This window comes from Antechinus flavipes, chromosome 1, assembly GCF_016432865.1.
Source record: "Antechinus flavipes isolate AdamAnt ecotype Samford, QLD, Australia chromosome 1, AdamAnt_v2, whole genome shotgun sequence".
Taxonomy (NCBI): domain Eukaryota; kingdom Metazoa; phylum Chordata; class Mammalia; order Dasyuromorphia; family Dasyuridae; genus Antechinus; species Antechinus flavipes.
Genome location: NC_067398.1, coordinates 289,047,387 through 289,073,179, shown reverse-complemented (window position 1 = coordinate 289,073,179; position 25,793 = coordinate 289,047,387). Strand labels below are relative to the sequence as shown.

General features: G+C 34.4%; 1 protein-coding gene across 4 annotated transcripts in view; it reads right to left on the bottom strand.

Moving 5' to 3' along the window:
* Nucleotides 1-25,793, bottom strand: part of DOCK8 (dedicator of cytokinesis 8) — a 312,124-nt gene that overhangs the window by 162,745 nt on the left and 123,586 nt on the right. For all 4 annotated transcript variants that reach the window (XM_051962333.1, XM_051962351.1, XM_051962346.1 and 1 more), the window contains 7 exons: nucleotides 18,483-18,549; nucleotides 17,349-17,498; nucleotides 14,601-14,681; nucleotides 12,319-12,478; nucleotides 11,054-11,190; nucleotides 9,103-9,196; nucleotides 6,731-6,896 (listed from right to left, as the gene is read on the bottom strand). In XM_051962333.1, the coding sequence (XP_051818293.1) occupies nucleotides 6,731-6,896; nucleotides 9,103-9,196; nucleotides 11,054-11,190; nucleotides 12,319-12,478; nucleotides 14,601-14,681; nucleotides 17,349-17,498; nucleotides 18,483-18,549 (855 nt within the window). The remainder of the gene's footprint in view (nucleotides 1-6,730; nucleotides 6,897-9,102; nucleotides 9,197-11,053; nucleotides 11,191-12,318; nucleotides 12,479-14,600; nucleotides 14,682-17,348; nucleotides 17,499-18,482; nucleotides 18,550-25,793) is intronic.

Sequence of the window (25,793 nt, the reverse complement as noted above, 5' to 3'; positions counted from 1 at the left end):
CTATCACTCTCAATGGCACCAACATCATCCCAGTCTCTCACACTCATAATTTAGGTGTCATTCTTGACCCTTTACTTTCTTAAACCCCAAACCAATAGCCAATCAGTTGTCTAAGTCCTGTCATTCTATCTTCACTCTCTTATTTAGGCACTCTTCTAACACCACCCCTTGGTGCAGACCCTATCACCTCACATCTGCACTATTGCAGTCTGCTGATTATTCTCCCCACCTCAAGTCTCTTCTCCCTCTAGTTCATCCTTGACTTAACTGTCAAATTGATCCTCCTTAGATGATCATGTTACCTTCTTTTCAATCAACTCCAGTGGCTCCATATTGCTTCCATTATCAAATAAAAAATTCTCTAATTTTAAAATTCCTTCCTAACCTTATTACTTTCAACTATCCAGTTTTTTTATCTCATTCTTTCTTCAACATCCTCTTTGACCTAGTAAAACTGGCTTTCTTGTTTCTCAAACAAGACACTTACTGGCTGTCCCTCCATTCCTGTTCTGTTCTGTGCTCCCTTCTCATTTCCATCTTATAGTTTCCTTGGCTTTTTTCAAGTCTCAGCACAGTTCTATTTTCTTTCCCAGTCCTTTTTAATTCTTAATGCTTTCCCTCTGAGACTTTTGTTCTTGTTAAATTGTTTTAGTCATGTTTGATTCTTCATGATCCCATTTGCAATTTTCTTGACAAAGATACTGAAGTGGTTTGCCATTCCTTTCTCCAGATCATTTTGCAGAGAAGGAAACTGAGGCAAACAGAGTTAAATGACTTGTCTAGAGTCATATAGCTATTAAATAGCTGAGGGTAGATTTGAATTCCTAAAGTAAATTCTTGATACTTATCTTGTTTATATATTTTTTGTACATAGTTGTTTGCATATGGTCTCCCTCCTTAGATTGCAAACTCCAGGAGAACAGTAACTGTTTTTTGCCCTTATTTATTTGTACCCTTAGTCACTACTGGCACAGTATCTGGCACATACTTAGTTGCTTAATAAATGTTAGTTGACTGACATAGATGTGGATAACAATCCATCCTCAACTTCTCTTTTTTGTGGAATTGTCTTCTATGTCTTTTCACAAATCTTCCATAGAGAGTCTATCATTGTAAACATTTCATTAGTCCTCTGGATATTTTCTATGGATTGATGCAGCATTTGGAAGGCATTCTCTCTTAGCCTACTTCCAATTTATAGCCTTCTTTTTGTCATGTGTCCTTGTTAATGTCATATACTGAACTTGGAGTAAGGAAATCTGGGTTCAAATCTCATCTGATACTGTGTGTGTGTATGTGTGGGGGGTCACTTAGTTCCTCAACCTCAGTTTCCAAATCTGTAAAATCAGAATGAGAATACTCATTGTATCTACCTCACAAAATAGTTGGAAGAACCAAGTGAAAACATTTTTACAACTTTAAAGTGCTATAAAAATGTCAGTTATTATCATTACAAAAATTTATGAAAAAATTAAGTCCATCACTGATACACTGTTGGTGGAATTGTGAATGAATCCAACCATTCTGGAGAACAATTTGGAACTATACTCAAAAAGTTATCAAACTGGGAATACTCTCTTTAACCCAGCAGTATTACTACTGGATTTATGTCCCAAAGAGATCTTAAAGGAGGGAAAGGGACCCACATATGCAAAAATGTTGGTGGCAGCCCTTTTCATAGTGGCTAGAAACTGGAAACTGAATGGAAGTCCATCAATTGTTGGAAAATGACTGAATAAATTATGGTGTATGAATGTTATGGAATATTATTGTTCTGTAAGAAGTGATCAAAAAAGGATGATTTCAGAGAGGCCTGGAGAGACTTACATGAATTGATGCTAAGTGAAATGAGCAGAACCAGGAGATCATTATACACGGCAACAACACTATATGAGGATCAATTCTGGTGGACATGGCTCTCTTCAACAATGAGATGATTCAAATCAGTTCCAATTGTCCAGTAATGAAGAAAGCCATCTACACCCAGAGAGAGGACTATGGGAACTGAAATGGATCACAACATAGCATTTTCACTCTTTCTGTTATTGTTTGCTTGCATTTTTGTTTTCCTTCTCAGGTTTTTTTTTTCTTTCTAGATCTGATTTTTTTTTTTTTTTTGTGCAGCAAGATAACTATATAGATATGTATAGATATATTAGATTTAACATATATTGGACCACCTGCCATCTAGGAAAGGGGATGGAGGGAAGGAGGGGAAAATTTGGAACAGAAGGTTTTGCAAGGGTCAATGTTGAAAAAAATTACCCATGTATATATTTTGTAAATAAAAAGATATAATTTTTAAAAATAAGAAGAAGAATTGAATACACTACGTTTTTTTTCCCCATATATAATATCAGAGATTTGGAGTTGGGAGAAGGGAATAGAGTTGAATTTGTTCTCAGAATCATCCCTCTAGGGAAGCATGGCCAGGGTTTTGCCACTGAGCACCAAAAGTAGCTTTTATTTAAAGGTCACACTTCACATCCACTCACTGTCTCAGGATCTTGTGATTCTTCAATAGTCCTACACTGTGTTGTCTATCAACTGGGATCACAATATACCCTCCCTACTATTTCTCTTCTTCCCTAGGGTTCAAATCAAACATTCTGGGGAAAAGGCAATTTGCTCTATCATCACTCCAACTTCATATCCCTACTGAATTTGTGTCAGATACCAGAACCCCAAATTTCATCTTGTTTTGCCACTTTACCCAAACACACAAATCTGGGAGTTTGTCGAGCTCTGGTATTCCTTGATTCACCTGCATCTGTAGCTTTTGATCTTCCATTACCAAGTGAGCAAAAAGTGCTCTGTACAGACATATCCTCCTTGACACTACTATGTTTGGGGATCATTCGGTTCTCAATAATGTATTCTGAGAATGGCTGTGATATAATTAAGGGATAATGTTCATTGCAAAGGAGTAAACAAAGCAATAAATGCCTTCTGTGGGTAATGAAATGCTGAGGCAAATGGAGAGACACAAAATTTATTTTTGTGCAAATCCATTCCAATGCCACAAGCAAGAGTTCAAGAACAGGATGAGATTTTGCAAAAAAAAAAAAAAAAAAAAAAAAATACACCATGCTTCAGTCAGAAGTATGAAGCCAGTGTGGTATAGAGAAAAAAAACTGATGTTGAACTTTATAGGATTTGGGTTCAAATCCTATCTATATTATTTACTATCTATGTGACTTCCTACTGCTAAAATAGTACTTGCTTGACTATGAATCAGCAGATCATTTAACTTCTTCTTGGCTCAGTTCCCTCATCTGTAAAATGAGAGATTGGATATCCAGTGGCTCTCTTCCAGCTTTAGATCTATGGTCTTATGGAAATAACCACTTTTCTTCAAGGTCTGCTAAGGAATAAAGGACATCAGTGTGATGTTGCTTCAGAATTTATTTAAAATGCTTTTAAGTGTTCTCTCTGTGTGTATTTGTGTGTGTGTGTGTATATATATATATGTAATATGTATGTATATATAAATAAATATATCCATGCTTACTATAACCTGATTGGAGGAAGGGGGATGAAAGGGAAAAAAAGAATAAAGTAAAAAGTACACAACAGAGAACAAAAGAATAACCTATGAGGAAGTAAAGAAAAGATGGACAGTCATGAATAAAAGCTCTTCTATTATTAGATATATTTTTTGAAATGGAAATTTATTGTTACATATTCTGAATTCTTCCTGATGCTCTTCTGGACACATGACAAGTTTTTTTTTTTTTTTTAAATTTTCCTTTTTCTTTTTTCTGTTTTGTTTTTTTCTCATTTTGTATTTAGTTTAAAATAAATAAGTAAATGAATGAATGAACAAATAAATAAATTTTACTTAAGGGATAATGACCCTGTCCATAGAGTTCATATGTCCAATGGATTCAGACAGTGAGCAACAGCTTAAGTGGAAAAAGATGGAGGAATATGGCTACTGAGAACCAATCCCAGAAAGATAGAGAATAGTCCTCCTATGTGAAAGGCAGGTTATATTTTTTTTAACTTTTAAGACCCTGGAAAAGTTAGATGAGATGGCCTTTGAGGTCCCTTTTAACTCTGTAAATCTATGATCCTTACTAGCTATATGACCTTGGGTAAGTCACCTTACCTTGTTTGCCTCAGTTTCCTCATCTGTAAAATGAGCTAGAGAAGGAAATGGCAAACCATTGCATTATCTTTTCCAAGAAAGCCCTAAATGGGGTCAAACAACTGAGATGATTGAACAACAACAAAAAATAAGCCCATTCAGTTATTTAGTTTCTCAGGGTCTTAGTTTTTTTTGGCGGTACAATAAGGGGTGAATTAGGTTCAGTTCACCAATCCCCCTCCCCTCTCTCTACACACATGTATACAAGTAAATATATACACATGAACATATACATATATGCTCCTTATTGTTTGTCATTGGTTCTCAGAGAGGACCATGACCTCAGGGAGATGATGCCCTGACATGCAAGTGAACTGGATTTAAGTGAGGGAGGGTTGTGCAAGGTCATCTCTCTCACTTTCACCTCCAGAGGCATCTGGGTACAGCAGCCAGATACAGGGCAGGATAAATGGAGATGGCCCTAGATACAATGAGATACCTTGGCCTTTCAAAGCCAAGATCTTCAACAGATCTCAGTTTGACTGAGGCCACACCTTTCAGTGATTAAGGCTGGGTAGCAACGGAGGCAAAAAATCTCCTCTTTCATCTAGTCCAAAAAAAAAAAAAATCAAAATGAATAAATAAATAAATCTGGGAAGGGAGAACTCTGTATATAAGACAGAGTTCTAGGTGCTGTGATTTAGAGAATGAGATTTTGAACCTAGGGTCTTTAGCCTTTAAGTACAGTGATTTTCCTACCAACTAGGTCATTCACTAAAATAGTGTGCTAGACCTGGAATCAGGAAGATCTGAATTTAAATTTCCCCCAAATAATTAACTGTGCGAGACCCTGGACAAGTCTCTTAATCTCTGCCCGCCTCAGTTTACTCATTTGTTAAGTGAGGATAATAATAGCACCTACCTCCCAGAGTTATTGTGAAGATAAAATTAAGATAATATTTGTAGTAAAGTACTTTGTAAAACTTAAAGGCATATATAAATGCTAGTTCTATTGCTGCTGTCATTGCTGCTGCTGCAGCAGCTACTTGTACTACCACTATTACCATACTACATTGTTCTTCATTTTCTTTAAAATGATTTGCCTCCATTAACCTCCTCCCCGATGTCATGAGGTGACAGTGATTCTGAAGATTCTACTCTGTCAATGGAATACAAGGTGTATAAAGTATTAACAAGATAAAGAAGCTTTGCATATGATAATGTTAGATTGCATATCAGTGGACTAACAATCAACCAGGCTAATCATTATCACCAGAAATGCTACTTACATCAATATTACAGTGACATAAATTTACAAAGTACTCTCTTCTTGGAGCTTACAGTTCTGCCCTTCTAATCTAACAGAGCTTTCCCACTGGCTGACAGAGGTCCAGACCTGCAGCCAACAATTCTTCCCCAGATCCAAATCCAGACCAGAAATTTGCAGAGCTCAGACTAGCAAGAGAAGGTAGTGACCAGACTATCTATCGCTTTGGTAGCATTGAAATCTTGCAGGTCTCTAAATTGCACTCCAAATCCTAGACTAACTCACTTAGTACCCTAAGAAAACAGCAACAGAATGGGCATAGACTTTCCCTTCAGAAGTACCATAGATCCTGGCCCTAACATCAAAGCTAAAATCAAGAAGTTGTTTGGAAGGATGGGCAAGCAGAAAAACATATGTAAAGTTCAAATGTAAGACTTCTCTTTTGTAAGAGGCTTATAGATGCTTGTACATTCCCCTCTAAGGTTACCTTGTATTTTCTCAGTATGTATTATATACATATATTATACATATATAATTATTTGAATCTTAGCTACTTAGCAGGGATTGTTTCTGCGTCTTTCAATCTCCACTATTTAGCATAGGGTCCAATGGATAGTAATGACTTAATAAATGCTCAATTACTTTGCACTCTGCCTTGCATTCAAGACTCTCTCAATCAGGCATCATCCTACAACTCCAGTTTTATCTCACCATCCCTTCACACATCTATACTTTTTTGCTCAATCTGTTCCCATGCCTGAATTTATCATCTTGTCAGAGCTATTTCATGAGTTGCATTAAAGTATTACTTTCATTTTGCAGATGAAGAAATTGAAGCCAAGAAAGAGTTGAATGAATTGTTTTAGGGTCACATGGGCAGTGTCTGAGTCAAACTGTCGATTCAGGTCCTCTAGTTCCACACACAAAGTAGAAAGTTGGTCACCAAGTAATGGATTTTTTTCAGCCTTGCAGCAACTCATGTAATAACTAACTTTTAAAGTATGGGAAGGTTAAGGTATGTGTTAGTAGAAGAAGGACTTAACACTGATGAAAAAATGGTTAATTTCAAACAAGGAGTGAAGAAAAAACTTACTTCATTCCTTAGACTGTGAAGAAAAGTTCCAAACCTCTCCCCCAACCAAAATAACATCAGAGGTCATTACTCTTCTTAGAGTATCTAAAATTTGACTAAATAAAAGTATAAAAGAGGGACATATTTGCTCAACAAGTAGAATGATGTAACCATCTTTGTGACCAAGGAGGTCCCCATTTAAAATTTCCAATGTCTATGAACTATGAAAAATCTAAAGCACCATCTCCAGTTGTCTTCATAAGAGTTTTGCTGGTCTTAAAAGAACTCTTAATTGTCTCACCTGTAGACAGTATGAGGGACATATACTTCTTTAGTTGGGAATTCCAGAATCTCTTTATGTAGGCGGGATCGGTTTTCAGGAAATGGTTTCACAGGTAACAGCTCAGGGGTCAGACAGCAACAGTTTATTACCTCTGGGGCTGAGGAGATTTCTAGTTTTAGTAAACCTTCAGCAAAAAAAGAAAAACAATTTTTTGAAACAAAATGCATTCATAACTGGAAACAAATTTTATCAGACATATGATGACAATGTTTTTGTTGTTCAGTTGTATCCTACTATTTGTGATCATTTTTGACATTTTCTTTGCAGAGATACTGGAAGTTTGACATTTCCTTCTTCAGCTCATTTTACAGATGAATTAACTGAGGCAAACAGGGTAAATTACCCTAGATCACATAACTAGTAAGTTTCTGAGCCCAGATTTGAAATCAGAAAGATAAGTCTTTCTGAATCTAGGCCCAACCCTCTACGATGTTAATATAGTTATAATGATTGATGAGTATATATGGCTTCAAAATTTCTAAAGTATATTATATGTATATTAGCTCACTGATGCCCAGGAATCCTACGAGAGAGGTACTTCTCATATTGTCAATACCCAAATTTTATATCTTTCAAGACACTTGTATAGATTAAGTATTAGTGGTAGGATCAATTCAGACATTATACAAGACTATCCTGTCACTCTAGAGGGAGCGGAATAACAGAGTTATGCACATCGGAAGAGGAATAGAAAGGGTAGTTGTGAACAAGGAGGACTGAGAAAGAAAAGGGATGACAGATTTCTAGTCCTGTTCAAGTTGTTCTAAGAAATGCTTCTTCAAGTAAAAAGGCTATTGTGGGGTTTTTGTTTTTGTTTTGTTTCATTTTTATTGTTGTTTTGACATTTAGGACCATGAGATTTAGAGCTGGGAGGAGTCTCAGTGATCACCTATTCTAACCCCTCCTTTTATGAAGAGGAAACCCAGGCTTATAGAATCTGTCATATTGCTAATTAATATGAGAGCTAGTCATTGAATTCTGATCCTCTGTCTTCAAATCTGATACTCTTTTTACTGGGTAGAGTTTATTTACTTTTCTAGAAATTTTATTCCTTCCCAATGTAATACACTAAGGAAATTAGTAAGTCTTTTAGAAAGCAGAAATACAAATAGTGACCCTAACAGACTCTTGATCCTTGTCTTTATTACTATTTAATCTTTATCTTTAGAATTCAAAAACTGCTAAGATAAGCAAGAAAGCCTTTTGTGATCTCAAGATTATTATTATTATTAACAACTACAATAACTTACATTCACTAATCTCTTCACAACAATTTTGTGAAGAAAGCTGGGCAGGTCATAATTACAATCTGTAGAGTGGCCACAGATAGTGGGTAAGATATAAGACCCATCATTCCAGAAGGAACCTGCTAACAATATCTGGTTCAGCATCCCATCACTCCTAAGGGCTCTCAGCCTTCCCGAGAAGTGGGATTGGATGAGGCTTCCAGATGAATGAAGCAGCCCTGTGCCTACTCATGAGACCTCTAGTCATCAACTCATCCAACTTCAGGTCCTGCTTAAGAAAGCAGACACAACAACCATTTTTTTTTTTTTTAATTTGAACCTGAACCTGGTATTGATATGTGATCCTGAGCAATGTCTTCATGACATCTGGATTTGATTGAGAATGGTCCTCCCATATCTAGTGCTGATTGCCTCTCCCAACCAAGCAAATTTCAAGTTTTAAGACTTTATGTGCTACTATTGAGATCTTGCCACTGAACATATGTTCATTGAACTTATGAGGGATCCTGGTCCTGTGTGGATGAATTTCTGTCCATGTTGCCATTGTATATGTATGTGCACATGTGCCTGTGACTTTTGGATGCTTGCTTTGTCACATAGTAATAAAACTCATGCTTCCATACCAGCTTCCCCAGTTCCAATTTTCTGAGAATCCTCAAACCTGAATCCTTGCTCTAACCCAAGCCATGTGGCCAAATAAAAAGCACCCATTTTGTAGATGAGGGAACTCAGATTTAAGTTGATTAAATGACTTCCCCACCAATTGAAAGTTGGTGGTAATCAGTTGTTTTACAAGCTTTTTTTTTTTTTTACATGATATTTATTAGGAGTTTAATATTCTTTTAATCATGCAAAAGGACTACTACTAAAGAAATAATGTAACAATGGATTTTAATTATCTTCTTTTCAAAAGTCCAAAATCTGTAGATTGTGGAATAAAATATGTCAATATAAGGACTTATACATGAAACACATTACATGATAAATTTTTAGTAAAATGAATTCATATATGATTCAAATGACTGTATTCCACAATCAGTGGGTTTGGAGATCCTACAAAGAGCAAAGGCATACTACTCATACCTGGTATTGACTTCACTCTTCTCTGTAAGGATGAAGATCTTTTGTAATCAGCTAAAAATTTGAGTAAGTCTTCATCACTAAGACGGTCTCCTTCCTGACAGGAGAAAAGTTATTATTAGTATATTAATGTAACAGAATGCATATCCTAACATTCAACTCTCTGGGTTAGGACAAAATCTGAACAACTTTTTAGACCTTGAATATTTTTTAAAATGCTTTTTTTAGAAGCCACAAAATCATAGTACTTAAGAATTAGAAAGAATCTTAAGCATCATTAATATAATCTTGCACTCAAGTTCCCTTCGAAACCACCCTTGATAAATGGTCATCCAGATTCTCTTTGGTAAAGGACTAATTACATCTTGATACCACTGCATTGTTGGACAATTCTATTAGAAGACTTTTTTTTACATCAAGCCATGACCTGTTTTCCTATAATTTTTACCCATCACTACTAGTACTGCCTCTGGATCATCAGAGAATAAGTCTGTTTCTCTTTTACCTTAAAAGTCCTTCAAATAATTGAATATGGCTATCAGCTATCTTGCCTTGTCTCAAAGTTCTCTTCTCTAGACTAAACATTTGCTCATCATAGGCTAGCTAGAATTGACCCTAGATATCATTAAATCCAATCTTCTTATTTTATAGATGAAGAACCGGGGTCCAGAGAGTGAATTGTCCAAGTTTGCAGTAGTAATAAGATTTGGAATTTGAACTCAGGTCTTTTTATTCTAGATTCAGTATCCATTCCACTGTTTCATTCTATTTTCCCTAGTTTCTGATGCATTTACTACAGCTTCCAAATTTCGCCATTCCAATTGCCTTTCTTATAGGAGTTTCCTAATATATTAACATTTTTCTTAAATGTTATCATTGAGTCATTTCAGTTGTGCCTAATTCTTCATGACTCCATATGGGCTTTCCTTGATAGAGATACTAGAGTGATTTGCCATTTCCTTTTCTAGCTCATTTTACAGATGAAGAAACTGAAGCAGTGTGTTAAGTGACTGTCCTGGGGTCATACAACTAGTTAAGTGTCTGAGGTCAAATTTAAATTCAGGAAGATGAGGCTTCTTGACTCCAAATCTGACATACTGCACCACCTAGCCACCTCTGTCCTTCATAAATACTACCTGGAATATAACAGTTCTTTTGTAAACAAATCTAAATCATGTTTCTCTTCTTTGTGACTTTAAAAATGTTAGCTTCTTGGTAATTACTGTTTTTTTCTATAATTAATTTTCATATTAGCCAAATGAAAAAATGGATGAGTAGGGCTTTCTAAAGATTTAAAATCACTATATTAATCCACTCAATGGAACTCAGTTCAACTTAACAAGTATTTATTAAGCACATACTATGTGCCAGGATCTAGCTAGAGATATTCACATACACACACACACAAAAATCAAAAAGTGTCTCTGCCCTTAAGGAACTTTGTCTTCTACTTGGGAAGAAGAGGGCAGGTTAAAAATAATTCTTAGATAATCAACAAGCATTTATTGAGTCCCTATCATGTGCTAGGTGTTAAGGATATAACCACAAAGAATGAAACAAACTATTTTTGAAGAGCTTAAAATTATTAATATCCCAAGAATTAAATAAGGTAGCATAGAGGGCAGTTTATTGAAATGAAAAGATCCCTGAACTTGGAGTCAGAAAACACAAGTTCGAATTGCAAATCCTATCACTTAGTGCTTGTATGACTTTGGACAAACAACCTCCCTTTTAGGGACTCAGTTTACACATCTGTAAGAGAAGGGGATGAAGATGGTCCTCTAAGATCTCATCTATCTGTAATCTATAAGCATTATAAGAACATTCTTGCTGTGAAAGGTGAAATCCTTTTCCCTTAGTTTTTGCTTTGTTTTGTTTTTAACATAAATACTAGCATGGTGATGACAGTCCTAATATCTTCAAAATCCCAAAATAAAAGTAATGTACAAAATACCTGTTTGAAAAAACTGTTTACAGTCATGGTGGTAGCTTTGAAATTGGGGCCAATATAACTGTCTTCTAAGCTTAAGCTTTTCTCAGAAAGTCTTCTAGATTGGGTCAGTGTTCTCCTCTCCCCCATAGAATTTTTCCCTAGAATGAAAATAGTGATCATTTTAATTTTCTTTTTATTTCAAAAAGCAAAATATTTTTAGTAATATTTGCTTCTATTTTGTAATTGCCATTGAAATAGGATTTTCTTCCAAAGTTTCTCCTGTCAGTTTCTTTGTAATTACAAATCAAACTACATTGTTATTTGAATTTAGTGGAATATGTATCAGGATCCAAAAAAAAAGTTAACCTTATTAACCAATTAAGTATAATACAGGAGAACAGTTTACTAATTATGCTCACAAAAAGACAAGGGGAAAAGAAGGAAGCCAAAGAATGGATAAAGAAAACAAAAGACAATGATAAAAGAGGAAGAAGGAAGGAAGAATGAATCAAAGAAAAATGGAAGAGAGAAGGGGATGACGGGAACAGAATGTTGGATAAGCTATCAGAAATGGCCAGTTTATTGGTTAGCTAGCTGATGTGCATTTCTTTATTACAAGGGAGAGCTTAATGAGGGATATCTGAAATGTGACTATGATGGGGGAGGGGAGCGCCAATAAAATGAAATAAAAAATGAAAACAAAACAAAACGAAAATGAAAAAGAATGGGAAATTTTCATAGAAACCCTAAGAGTCTGAAGAGAACCATTATCACTCTTGTAAGTTCAATAACTTTCCTGAAGGATTCCTTGCAGATTCTGAAGGTAACAAGGAGAGGAAGAGATGGGATAAATTACGCAAGACTATTGTTGAATATTCTTATAACACATCCACTTTTTTCCCAGTTTCTGCACAAAAGATTTATTTTTGGGGCTCCTCACTGGGATATGGTAATAGAATTTTGCAGTTTACTGTTTTCTTTGGTGGATAGACCTTCTTTAACCTATCTCTGTTCATCCATAGGAATGTCCAATGAATTTTCTTTTGTTCCATAACATAAATAAGCTGTACTTTTAAAAGTTCCTTCTTCTCTGCCTCCCTCCCCTTTTTCCTCTTTCCCTGCCCTCTCTCCCCTTCTCTCCTTCCCTCTCTTTTCTTTCCTTCCCTCCTTCCCTTCCCCCTTTCCTTGAATATAGATGTATATGTACACACACACACACACACACACACACACACACACACACACGTAGTAAATAGGAGATCACTAATTATACTCGAAATTCTTACCAACCATGGTTTCCATATCAGTTATCTCTCTATCAAGAGTGGAAACATTAAAAAAATTTGTTAAACTTATGGGAGCCCAGGCAAAAGGCATCCGGTATTTTCCCAAGCGCTGACAGAAGGACTCAGCTTGAATTTTCAGCTTTTCAATCTTTTCTTTACTCTAAAGAAGAAAAGATCATGCAATCAGAAACAAGGCCACAGCATTATTTGATATGTCACAGAGATCACAATACTTACAAACTCCAAACTAGACTACTGTATGGGGCTAGTGAACAAAATGAATATCCTAATGGACTGTGAGATGAGGAAACAATGCTGGAGAAAGATTTTGTTTTTAGAAATGTAGGGGACAGGCAACATCTTGTATAGATAGGGCATTGGACTTAAAGAGTTGAGAGAATTATTTTCCTTGATTCATTTCATCATAGTTGACATTTGTGATACTCCATTTGGGGTTTCCTTGGCAAAGATACTGGTGTGGTTTATTATTTCCTTCTCCAGCTCATTTTGCAGAAAAGGAAACTGAGGCAAATGGATTCAGTGACTTGCCCAGGGTCACCCAGCTTCTATGTGTCTGAGGCCAGATTTGAACTCCAGGGCCAGGACTAGAACTACTCTATCCACTGTGCCACCTAGCTGCCCCATAGTCAGTTAAACTTGGGTTCAAATCCTACCTCAGATACTTACTAATTGGGTAACTTGAGCAGGTCATTGAGTACATCTCTGTGCTTTAGTTTCCTCTTCTGCTAAATTAAGGGACTTAAACTGGGGCGGGGAGGGCTCTAACATCTCTTCTAAGTTTAAATCTGTAATCTTTCCATAAGTGGCAGTCATGATGATAATCAGGCAATATCTCAAACAATATATAAATTATAAATAAAAACAAATAAATAAATAAATAATCCACTCAATGGAACTCAGTTCCATTTAACAAGTATTTATTAAGTGCATACTATGTGCTAGGATCTAGCTAGGTACCAGAGACACACACACACAATATATATATATATATTATAAAGCTCTCAAGTCAATTATCCTCTAACAGATACCTAATACAGTCACCCCAATTAAATTGATAACAGTTTCCAAGAAGCTCCTTCCACAAGAATTTTTCAAATAAATAACTTATTTAATAATATCACCGGATGTTGGTTTAATATGCTTAATAATTATCATTCAGTGATAATAGTCTCTTGCAACATGCTGAATTAGAATCTTGTTTAAAAAAGTTAACTTCATATTTACTTGAGAAAATACATACTGGGTATTTAAATAATGACATTAATAAATAATCCTTTTATGTCATTATTTATGTCAATATGTCAATATTCCCAATATTTGTAACTCTGATCCATCTTTTAGAGCTATTAGAGAAAAAGATACTAAGAACTTGGAGAATGGAGCAGTTTAGCCACAGGAACTGGAAAGAAATAAGGTGAAAGATATTCCAAAGAGGTCTTTATCTCAATGCTTATCTGCAGTTATTTCTCCTTTATTTGCAGAGTTGAAAGAGAAAAGCCAGGCAAGTGGAGGCAACATGGGATCCACTGAAGAACTAAGAGGTACAATTTATTTGGCAAAAGAAGCCTGTTCTGGGATTTTGAACACCAGAGCTTGTACAGAGGCTTCAGAGATATTCACTGAGTGATGGAGGAACTTCATCCCACAGAATTTTTTTTTTTTTGTATTTCGGTTTTTGTTTTTTCATATGTTAATGCATTTGGTCTACTTTTGATTTTCACCTGTGTTCTGAAATCATTTCTTGTTCTTAAGAGAAGGACTTTGAAACTCTGGTTCTGTCTCTTGTCATATTTGTGACCACCAATGCAGCAAAACTAAGCAGTAGGAATTTTTGCTAGGAGGAAGGCAGTGATTCTGACCTAGCCAGACTATTCACATTTTTTCATAATCCAAAATGGATCTACCAAGGCATTCGTTAAGTGCCAACTATGGACAAAACATATATTGTTTAGCAACAGGAACTAAAAAGATAAAAAATAAAATAATCTGCCAAGATCTTCAAAGTTTAATTGATTTAAATGAATGCTTTCTACTTTTAGAAAATCAAGTGTGGATTGCATTTTCCCTCCTTCACACTTATAGTCAAGATTAAATAAATTGAGCTTCTTTCCTCTTTATTTAAATACTACTAGTTAAGTTTTATCTCAGGATACATTACAACTATTTCCCACTAGCTGTTTTACAGAATTAATCTCAAAATATTTATTGTAAATTGTAAAATTGTAAGAAATTTACATTTAATGGTATTCAAAATACCATACCTTCCCACCATCACTTTCTTTGATAACCATGTAGGGCTCTGCACATTCGCCAATCTCTCCCTGCTGGAGAACTTTTTCAATCTGCCAACAAAGTATTATTAAAACAAAGCATATGAAATACATAGGAGGCACAAAACTAATTTACTTTACAATCACTACAATTAAGAAAAAAGGAGATGTAGTCTCTCTTAAAGTAAGCTCAGGGATGAAACCATGTGCAAGATGACTAAATGAAGACAATATATTTTCTGTAATTGTCTCTCTTATAGCCCCTGTTAGGGTGATCATTACTGATTTAAGTGGGTCTTGGGAAGGAAATTTGCAAACAAGGAGATAGCATAGTTTCTGATTTGAAATAATTAGGTGAATGCTAGAAAGTCACTGTTGTTCTACTGGGAAATATGACATTTTGATCCAGTCCAAGGCTTCAGAGGACAAGATTTGACAAACTGGATTTGACAAATTCACTTGGAAACATCTTTAAAAAGAAAAAAATTCAAATCCCTCTGAAACAAACATTCTGAAAAAAATCTCAAGTCTAATTAATAGATAGCAGAAAGTTCATTTAAGCCCTTTGGTTTTTGTTTCCTTGGACTACAAATTCCTTGAAAAATAATGTGCTAGTCAAATGTGAAAGATACGACTATTTGTTAAGGGTTTAAAAAAAATCAATGATTCTAACAAAATGAGATAAGATTAAACAATTCCTTATCTCACCCCAAAGTGATCACTTTATCATTTAATTTGTTGAAAATTCTTGCAAATGATATGATGGTATACCTAGAGAACTCCAGAAATTCTACTAAAAAGCTATTAGAAATAATTCATAACTTTAGCAAAGTAGCAGGATACAAAATAAATCCCCATAAATCCTCAGCATTTTTATAAATCACCAACAAAATACAACAGCAAGAGATACAAAGAGAAATTCCATTCAAAATAACTGTTGACAGCATAAAATATTTGGGAATCTATTTACCAAAGGAAAGTCAGGAATTATATGAGCAAAATTACAAAAAAACTTTCCACACAAATAAAGTCAGACTTAAATAATTGGAAAAATATTAAGTGCTCTTGGATAGGCTGAGCAAATATAATAAAGATGACAATACTCCCTAAACTAATCTATTCATTTAATGCTATATCAATCAGACTTCCAAAAAATATTTTAATGATCTAGAAAAAATAACAAAATTCATATGGAACAATAAAAAGTCAAGAATCTCAAGGGAATTAATGAAAAAAAAATCAAATGAAGGTGGTCTAGCTCTATCTGATCTAAAATTATATTATAAAGCAGCAGTCACCAAAACCATTTGGTATTGGCTAAGAAATAGATTAGTTGATCAGTGGAATAGGTTAGGTTCACAAGACAAAATAGTCAACTATAGCAATCTAGTGTTTGACAAACCTAAAGATCCTAACTTTTGGGATAAAAATTCATTATTTGATAAAAACTGCTGGGATAACTGGAAATTAATATGGCAGAAATTAGGCATGGACCCACACTTAACACCATATACCAAGATATGATCAAAATGGGTCTATGATCTAGGCATAAAGAACAAGATTATAAATAAATTAGAGGAACATAGGATAGTTTATCTCTCAGACTTGTGGAGAAGAAAGAAATTTGTGACCAAAGATGAACTAGAGACCATTACTGAACACAAAATAGAAAATTTTGATTATATCAAATTAAAAAGCTTTTGGACAAACAAAACTAATGCAAACAAGTTTAGAAGGGAAGCAACAAACTGGGAAAACATCTTCACAGTTAAAGGTTCTGATAAAGGCCTCATTTCCAAAATATATAGAGAATTGACTCAAATTTATAAGAAATCAAGCCATTCTCCAATTGATAAATGGTCAAAGGATATGAACAGACAATTTTCAGATGATGAAATTGAAACTATTACCACTCATATGAAAGTGTTCCAAATCACTATTGATCAGAGAAATACAAATTAAGACCACTCTGAGATAACACTACACATCTGTCAGATTGGCCCAATTATCCAACTTAGGAAGTGTTTGAGTCACAATGAAATTCATTTCTTCCAGACTCCAGGCTCAGTATTCTATTCACTGTACCATTCAGCTGACTATGGGGAGAAAAATTAGGCAAACATATAGTCTTGAGTAGGAAAAAAACAACAATGTGTTGACAGATTTTTTTAACTTTTAAATATTGTTTTATTTTGAGTTTTTTGATTGTTTTATAACTATTCTATATTCACATTTCAGCCTTGATTGAAGCTGGTCACAATCTTTAAGATGCAAATAAACAACACTTGGGGATAGAAGAAGACTGGATTTTTCATGAAGGATTTTACAACTCAAAGATTTCAAGTTTTTTTGAAAGATCCAGGTAGGCTTCTTCTATAAATCAAAGTCTACTCCTGGAATTCTGAAGATCTAGAAATTATAACACAGGTTTTTTCCTATTGTAAACATTTATGAAGATCTAAAACTATAAAATCTCATGAATTTTCCAAGGCAAGGTCACATATTTTGGAGAAACCTAAAGATGACTGAGATCTAGAAAAAATCAGCTAGTAAGGAAAAGATAAAAAAAATTAGATGAATATAAAGGAAGAATGAATAAGTAGCTTGACTTGGAAATTGTGAAAATGAGACATTTTAGTAATTCTCACCAAAGACAGGTAGATATAGTCCCAATCCCTCCCCCAACCAAAATAGGCAAAATACAGGACAAAAAATGAAAATTCTTCTGGTCCTTCATACCTTAATGACAAGGTAGATATCTGAAGATGGGTAGGTGACTGAGAATATTGCAGCTCTGGCTTGACTAGAAGGGTCAACTAAGAGTGTGTGATTCCGTAAGAATCCTTTGAATTGTTCAGAATTCAGATCACAATGGAAATTTTCTGAAATCTAGATAACAGGAACAAAAAAGAAAGGTCCACCAATCAAAGTGATGATTTACTATTATGTCTTAGAACCAATGAGTTACAAATACCTCAGAACACACAAGATAACTAGAACCTCCAAGAAGAGCCCAGATAGTGTTTTATGAAAATGTCTGCTGGGAAAATCTGATGCTTGCTTTGCTTCACACCCCAGAAATATGAGGAGCCATTCATAGCATAATTAAACTCTAGTTTAAAACAAATGTGGTTTGATTTCTGGAAGCAAACTGTTGCTTCTGGAAAATCATATGCCAAAAGCTCCATGATCTTATGAACTATGATTATCTTTCTTCATCCAAGAGATTCCTAGTTCTTGAACTAAAGGATGTTTATTGACAAAGAAAGGCAGAAAATTTGACTGGTATTTACTACACGTGCATTATTTGTGCACAGCTCCTCCCCAGCCTCCAGTTATTCTCTGAAAACTAATTTTAGTGCAAGCTAAAATTATCATAGAAAAATCTTTGGCCAGGAAGTTCTTTTAATGAAGCTTTAGACAGAGTGTTCCTTTTACCTTATGGTCAAACTAGTCCTTTGCTGGATAAAATGCCTGCCACCACATAATGAGTCCCTATCCCATAGTGTGCTAGAAGGACAGCCTCCCGATGGAGATAAAAATTACTTCTACATTCCTGGTAGTTACAAAGGAATTCATATAGCTTTTGTCTATTTGCAGAACCTGAGGGCTGCCAGGCATGTAGAAAACTTTAATTCTCAAGGAAGATTTTGTACTTGGGGGTATGTAAAACAAACAGAAATAGAAGAGAGTTTCCAATCTGCTGTTATTCTAGAGCAATTGGGGTAGATCTTTCTATCACTCCTTACTGTCTGAATCTGCATAGGATTTTAATGAACAGGATGAATGGAAAACCAGGCTCAAAGAATAAAGAAAAGATATATCTGATCCATGGATGAAGAGTATTTTTACCTCTCATCCTGTCATCCTTACCTTTTTCCGTTCTTTCACATCATATAGGGCAATGCTGGCAAATAAGGGTTCTATTTCTATCTCAAACCTGTAGAAAAAGACAGAGAGACTCGAAATATTAGAGTCTCTTAGGAAATCTTGAAGCAGTAAAGTATCATACATTTTAAAGAAGTTAGAAATATACAAAGGTAGTTTAACCTCATAAGTAAGATTCCTAGAATGGATTTTTAAAGGAGGTCTGGGGCGAGGCCCTAACTTCTTGAAATCATGGGTCCTGTATCAATTCATAGGCTTTTTATTGTCTACCTTTCTTTTTAATAAAGATAGTCCTTTGTTATTACACAGAGTCATTTCCAGACATGCCTTTCAACTACAAATGTGCCATTCTTTCTCAGAAAGAAAACCAGTTATGTAAAACTAACCTCATAATTATAACTAACAGTATATGTAATCCCTCTGCATCCATAATCCCTCACATTTGAAATATTGGTGGGAGGTGCTTTTCTCTGGGATGACCATATTTCAATAATATGAAAAAAATGCTGAGTTATTTTGTATTAATCTTTCAGTACAATTCAGTTTTTAAAAATTAATAAGCACTTTACTAGGTATGGGAGGAAATACAAAGTTAGAGAGCACATAATCCTTGCCCATGTGGAGGCCACCAAATACTAAAAACAATAGAAATGGTGAGAGACATCACAGTGCAAATAATATTGAATTTGGAATCAGAGGATCTGGATTAATAAATTTGTTGCTATTCAGTCATTTCAGTTGTGTCTGACTCTTTGTGACCCCACATAAAGTTTTCTTGGCAACAGTTTAGAGTAGTTTGCCATTTCCTTTTCCAGCTCATTTTACAGATGAGGAAACTGAGGCAAATAGGGTGAAGTAACTTGCTTAGATTTGGTCACATAGCTAGTAAGTGTGTGAAACCACATTTGAACTAAGGTCTTCTTAATTCTATGCCCAATGTTCTATCCACTGAGCCATCAAGTTGCCCCTCTAGGATTAATAATAATAGCTAACATTTATATTGTACTTAAGACAGGCCAGTCATTGTGCTAAACACTTAACAATTATCTGATTTGATCCTCATAATTACTCTGGTAGGAAGGTGCTATTATTATCCCATTTTACATATGAGGCAGGCAGAAGTTGTGACTTGTCCAAGGTCACACTGCTAGTAAGGATCTGAGGTAGATTTGAACTTAGGTCTTCCTCATTGTAGGCTCCCTCTTGCCACCCACTGGTCAGAATTATAGTATTGTCATTTTATTACCTATGTGAAATTAGACAAGTCACAACCTCTCTGGATCTCATTTTTTTCATTCATAAAATGGAGAGATCACAAATGATCTCTTAAGTCTCCTCTAGCTTTAGTTTCTGTGATTTGTAAATGAGGCATGCATTCATTAATTAAATGTAAGCAACTTGTCTTTGCCTTATGGCTGGGATGGTACTCTATTGCAATCTGTTTCTTGGAAAAGGATTAAAGTGAAAGACAGGAATGTTTCAGAAAGCAGGTGCTCCTAATGCACAGAGAGGCTTTATGGTAAATGTGAGGAAGATGTCTCCACTCTCTTCTGGGAGCTCTTTTTTTATTGTAGCAAGTTTATTTATTTTTCATATACATTGCTTTATGAATCATGTTGGGAGAGAAAAATCAGAACAAAAGGGAAAAACCATGGGAGATATTAAAAAAAAAAAAAACAGAAAAAAGAAGTGAACATATCATGTGTTGATTTACATTCAGTCTCCTTAGTTTTTTTTCTGGATGTAGATGGAATTTTCTGTCCAAAGTCTGTTAGGATTATGTTGGATCACTGAACTACTGAGAAGAACCAGGCCTTTAATAGTTGGTTATCACACATTCTTGCTATTACTGTGTACAATATATTCCTGATTCTGCTTGTTTCTTATTGCCAACGTTAGCATCTCTAATGGAATATTGAATAGTAATGGTGATAGTGGGCAACTTGTTTCACCCTTGATCTTATTGGGAATGATTCCAGTTTACATATGATGCTTGCCAATGGTTTTAAATAGATGCTACTGATTATTTTAAGGAAAAGTCCATTTATTCCTATACTCTCTAATATTTTTAATAGGAATGGATGTTGGATTTTATCAAATGTTTTTTCTGCATCTATTGAGATAATCATATAGTTTTTGTTAATTTGGTTATTGATATAGGCAATTATGCTAAAAATTTTCCTAATATTGTGATTCTGCTTGTTTCACCCAGCATCAGTTCTTGTAAATCTTTCTAGGCCTTTCTATAATCAATTTATTCATCATTTTTAATAGAACAATAATATTCCATTATCTTCATGTACCACAGTTTGTTCAGTCATTCCCCAATTGATAGGTATCCATTCATTTTCCAATTCTTTTCTACCACAAAAAGAGCTGCTACATTTTTGTACATGTGAGTCTTTCTTCCTCCTTTATGATTTCCTCAGATACAGACCCAGTAATGGCACTCCTGAGTCAAAGGGTGTGCATACTATAGGTCCTGATTGCTCTCCAGAATGGTTGGATCATTTCAGAACTCCACCAACAATGTATTAATGACTCAGTTTTCCCACATCCCCTTTACCACTTATCACTTATCTTTTCCTGTCATTTTATCCAGTCTGAGAGTTGTGAGATGGTATCTCAGAGTTGTTTTAATTTGCATTTCTTCAATCAATAGTGATTTAGAGCATTTTTTCATATAACTATAAATGGCTTTAATTTCATCATCTGAAAATTGTTGTTTTTATCCTTTGACCACTTATCAATTGGGGAATGACTTGTATTCTTATAAATTTGACACAGTTCTTTGTAAAGTTTATAAATGAGACCTTTTATCAGAAATACTAGCTGTAATCTTTTAATCTTGGTTCTGTTGGTTTTCTTTGTGCAAAAACCTTTTAATTTAATGTAATTATAGTTATCCCTTGTCCCCTTTATAATGTCCTCTAGCTCTTCTTTAGTAATAAATTCCTCCCCTCTTCAATGATCTGATAGGTAAATTATCCCTTGTTTTCCTAATTTGTTTATAGTATCATTCTTTATGCCAGATTGCTATAGGCCTGGATTGTGTTGTGTGTATCTACTCAATTCCATTAATCTACCACTCTTTTTTCTTAGCCAGTACCAAATGGTTTTGATTACTGCTGCTTTATAATATAGTTTTAGGTTTGGTATTGCTAAGCCACCCTCCTTTGTATTTTTTTTTTTTCATTGACTCCCTTGATATCAAAAGATCAAGATCTTTTCTTCCAGATGAATTTTATTATTTTTTCTAGCATTATCAAATAATATTTTGGCAGTCTGATTGGTATGACACTGAACAAGTAGACCAATTTAGGCAGAATTGTCATCTTTATTGTATTAGGTTGGCCTAGGCATGAACAATTGATATTTTTCTAATTGTTTTGATTTGATTTTATTTGTGTGGGAAGTGTTTTATATTTGTGTTCATCTTGGCAGGTAGACCCCCAAGTATTTTATTTTGTCTACAGTAATTATTAATGGAATTTTTCTTATTGTCTCTTGCTGATGGGCTTTGTCAGTAATATATGAAAATGCTGATGATTTGTATGGGTCTTATTTATATTCTGCAACTTTATTAAAGTTGTGAATTGTTTCCAGTAGCTTTTTGGATGATTTTCTAGGATTTCTGATATCATATCATCCTCCAATAGTGATAGTTTTATTTTTTCATTGCTTATTCTAATTTCTTTAATTTCTTTTCTCTATTTTTATTGCTAAAGTCAACAATTCTAGTACAATATTGAATAATAACGGTGATAATGTGTGATGATCGCACTAGCACCCAGGATCAGCTGGTGTCAGGATGAAGCAAAATTTCTTAATCTTTATTCTTAAGTCTTTAGATGCAGGATTGAACAGGATGGAAGCAGAATCTCCACCACCACCTTCTCCCTCATCTACCACCAACAGTGTGTCCCTCCCTCGGCTTACTCCACCCCCTAGTCCTTCCTACAATCCTCTATACACCAATCATTGAGCCAGTATGGATAGTGGAAAGGACCATTTTCCAAGCATATGCCCAGAGTATTGTCCAATCAGTAGTTAGCCTCAAGTGCTCAGCAGTCCTGACCTCAGTGCATCAACCCAATAGTTTCAGCCCTCTACAATAATGGGCATCCATCCTTGTTTCATCCCTGATCTTACTGGTAAGACATCCAACTTCTCTTCATTACAAATATTGTTTGCTGTAGGTTTTAAATAGATAACTGCTTATTATTTTAAGGAAAGCTCCCTTTATCCCTATGCTCTTTAGTGTTTTTAATAGGAATGGATGCTGTATTTTGTCAAAAGCTTTTTCTGCATCTATTGAGATTGTCATATGATTTCTGTTGGTTTTGTTATTGATATGGTCAACTATGGTAATAGTTTTCCTGATATTGAACCAGCCCTGCATTTCTGATAAAGATCCCACTTGGCCTTAGTATATTATCCTGCTGATAAGTTGCTGTAATCCCTTTGCTAATATTCTATTTAAAATTTTTACATCAATATTCATTGGAGAGATTGGTCTGTAATTTTCTTTCTCTGTTTTGGTGCTTCCTGGTTTACATCTCACTGCCATATTTGTGTTATAGAAGGAATCTGGCAGTACTCTTTCTTTACCTATTTTTCCAAATAGTTTACATATTATTGAATTAGTTGTTCTTTAAATGTTTGGTAGAATTCGTGTGTAAATCCATCTGGCACTGGAGATTTTTTCTTAAGGAGTTCATTACTAACTTGTTCAATTTTTTTTTTTTCTAAAATGGGAGTATTTATTTTATTTCTTCTGTTAATCTGGGCAATTTATATTTTTGTAGATATTCATCCATTTTGGTTAGATTGTCAGACTTGCTGCCATACAATTGGGCAAAATAGCTCCTAACTATTGCTTTAATTTCTTTTTCATTGGTACTAAATTCATTCCTTTCATTTTGGTGCTGGTGATTTGCTTTTTTCTTTCCTTTTTCTGATCAATTTAACCAAAGGTTTATATATTTTGTTAGTTTTTCCATAAAAGGAACTCTTAGTTTTATTTATTTGTTCAATAGTTTTTTTAGTTTCTATTTTATTAATCTCTCCTTTGAGTTTCAAATTTTCTAATTTGGCATTTAATTGGAGATTTTAAATTTGTTCTTTTTTTTTTTTTTTTTTTTTAGCTTTTTTAGTTGCATGCCTAATTCATCTATCTCCTCTTTCTCTATTTTATTTATATAGCCATTTAGAGATAAAAAATTTCTCCTAAAAACTACTTTGGCTGTACCCCATAGGTTTTGATATGTTGTCTCATTATTGTTATTTTTGTGAATGAAATTATGGATTGTTTCTGTGACTTGTTTGATCCACTCATTTTTTATAATTAACAATTATAAATTTCCAATTGGCATTTAATTGAATATAGTTTTTATTGCATTTGATCTGAAAAGGAAGCATTTACTATTTCTGCATTTTTGCATTTGATTGAGATTTTTATTTTTATTTATATGGTCAATTTTTGTGTAGGTGCTAAGTACTGCTGAGAAAGAGGTGCATTCTTTTCTATACCTATTCAGAGGTCTTTTATATCTAGATTTTCTAGGCTCCTATTAACCTTCCTAGTTTCTTGTTATTTTATGGTTAGATTTGTCTGATTCTGAGAGGGGAAGGTTGAGGTGCTCCCTAAAATAATTTTGCTGTCTATTTCTTCCTGTAACTAGCTTAAATTTTTCTTTAGGAATTGCTGGCTCTACTACTTGGTGCACACCCAATTAGTATCATTACTACTTCATTATTTATGGTACCTTTTTATCAAGATGTACTTTCTCTCCTTATCTCTTTTAATAAGATCTATTTTTACTTTTTCTTTATCTGAGATCAGAATTGCTACCCCTGCTTTTTTTTTTTTTTATTTCAGCTGAAGCATAATAAATTGTGTTCCAGCCTTTTGTTTACTCTGTATGTGTCTTCTGTGTCAAATGGGTTTTTTGTAAACAACATATTATAGAATTGTTTTTTAATCCACTTTGCTATTCCCTTGTTTTATGGGAGAATTCATGTCATTCATATTCACCTTTTTGTGAATCACAATTATGATAACCAGCTCTGTATTTCCCTCCATCCTATTTTCTCCTCCGTATATACTTTTATTCTTTCTTTCCACCCTGTTCTCAGTCATGTTTTTTTTTTTTAACCAACACTGCCTACTACCTTATCTCCTATAAACCCTTCCCCCATTTTCTTACCTTTTTCTCTAGTGTTTCTGTCTTCCCTTCTATCCTATCCCTTCCTTTTCTTTTTCTCTTTCCCCTTCTACTTCTTTGTAGGGTTAGATAAATTTCTATACCCAACTTATGGATTAAGTTACAAATCTTAGATAAAAAAACCAATGAGATCAAGCTTCAGACAATGCTTATACCCCTCCCTTCTTTTCCTAGATTATAATAGGTCTTTTGCACCTCTTCATATGAAACAAATTGTCCCATTATACCTTCCCTTTTCTCTTTTTCCAATACAGACTGTTTCTCACTCCTTAATGTCTTTTTCTTTGATGTCATCACATCAGAGTCATCACATGCCCCCCTTTGTCTGACTCAGTGACATAATAGGTCTCAAGAGTTATATTGTTTTCCCATCTCTAGGCATGTAAACAGTTTAATATTTAAATACATATTTTCTCCCTGCTTATCTTTCTATGATTCTTGAGTCCTGTTTTTAATTAAAGCTTTTTATTTACAAAACATAGGCATGAGTAATTTTCAACATTGACACTTGCAAAACCTTTTGTTCCAAATTTTCCCTTCCTTCCCCCTACCCTGTCTCCTAGCTGGCAGGTAATTCAATACATGTTAAATATGTTAAATATATATATGTTACCTGTATATGCATACATGATATATACATATATGCATACACATGTATTCTACTTATTCCTCTAGAGAGCCATCACCAAGCTCAAGAGCTCTCTAAGAATCTAGGGCTGTGTATTGTCAAAGTGAAAATAGCCAAGTCCTGAGTCCATACTATGTAGGAATTGATATCAGAGGAGTCTTTGATTTACTACACACAGGATTACATTTACACTGCCATTATATTATGTAGGGGGAAAAAACCCTCAAAAAAACAAAACTTAGAGCTTATAGCACTTTTTGAGAATCTGTCCAATCTGTAAATTAAGCCAGAAACTTGAGGCTCTTTGGTTTAGTAGACAAAAGTCTGGATTAGATCCTAGTTCAGCTGCTTATTACTTGTATGAATGTGGGCAAATCAATCCTTTACAATCTCAGTTTCTTTATAAAATGATGTTAATAATGCCTGGAGCCCTTACATCCT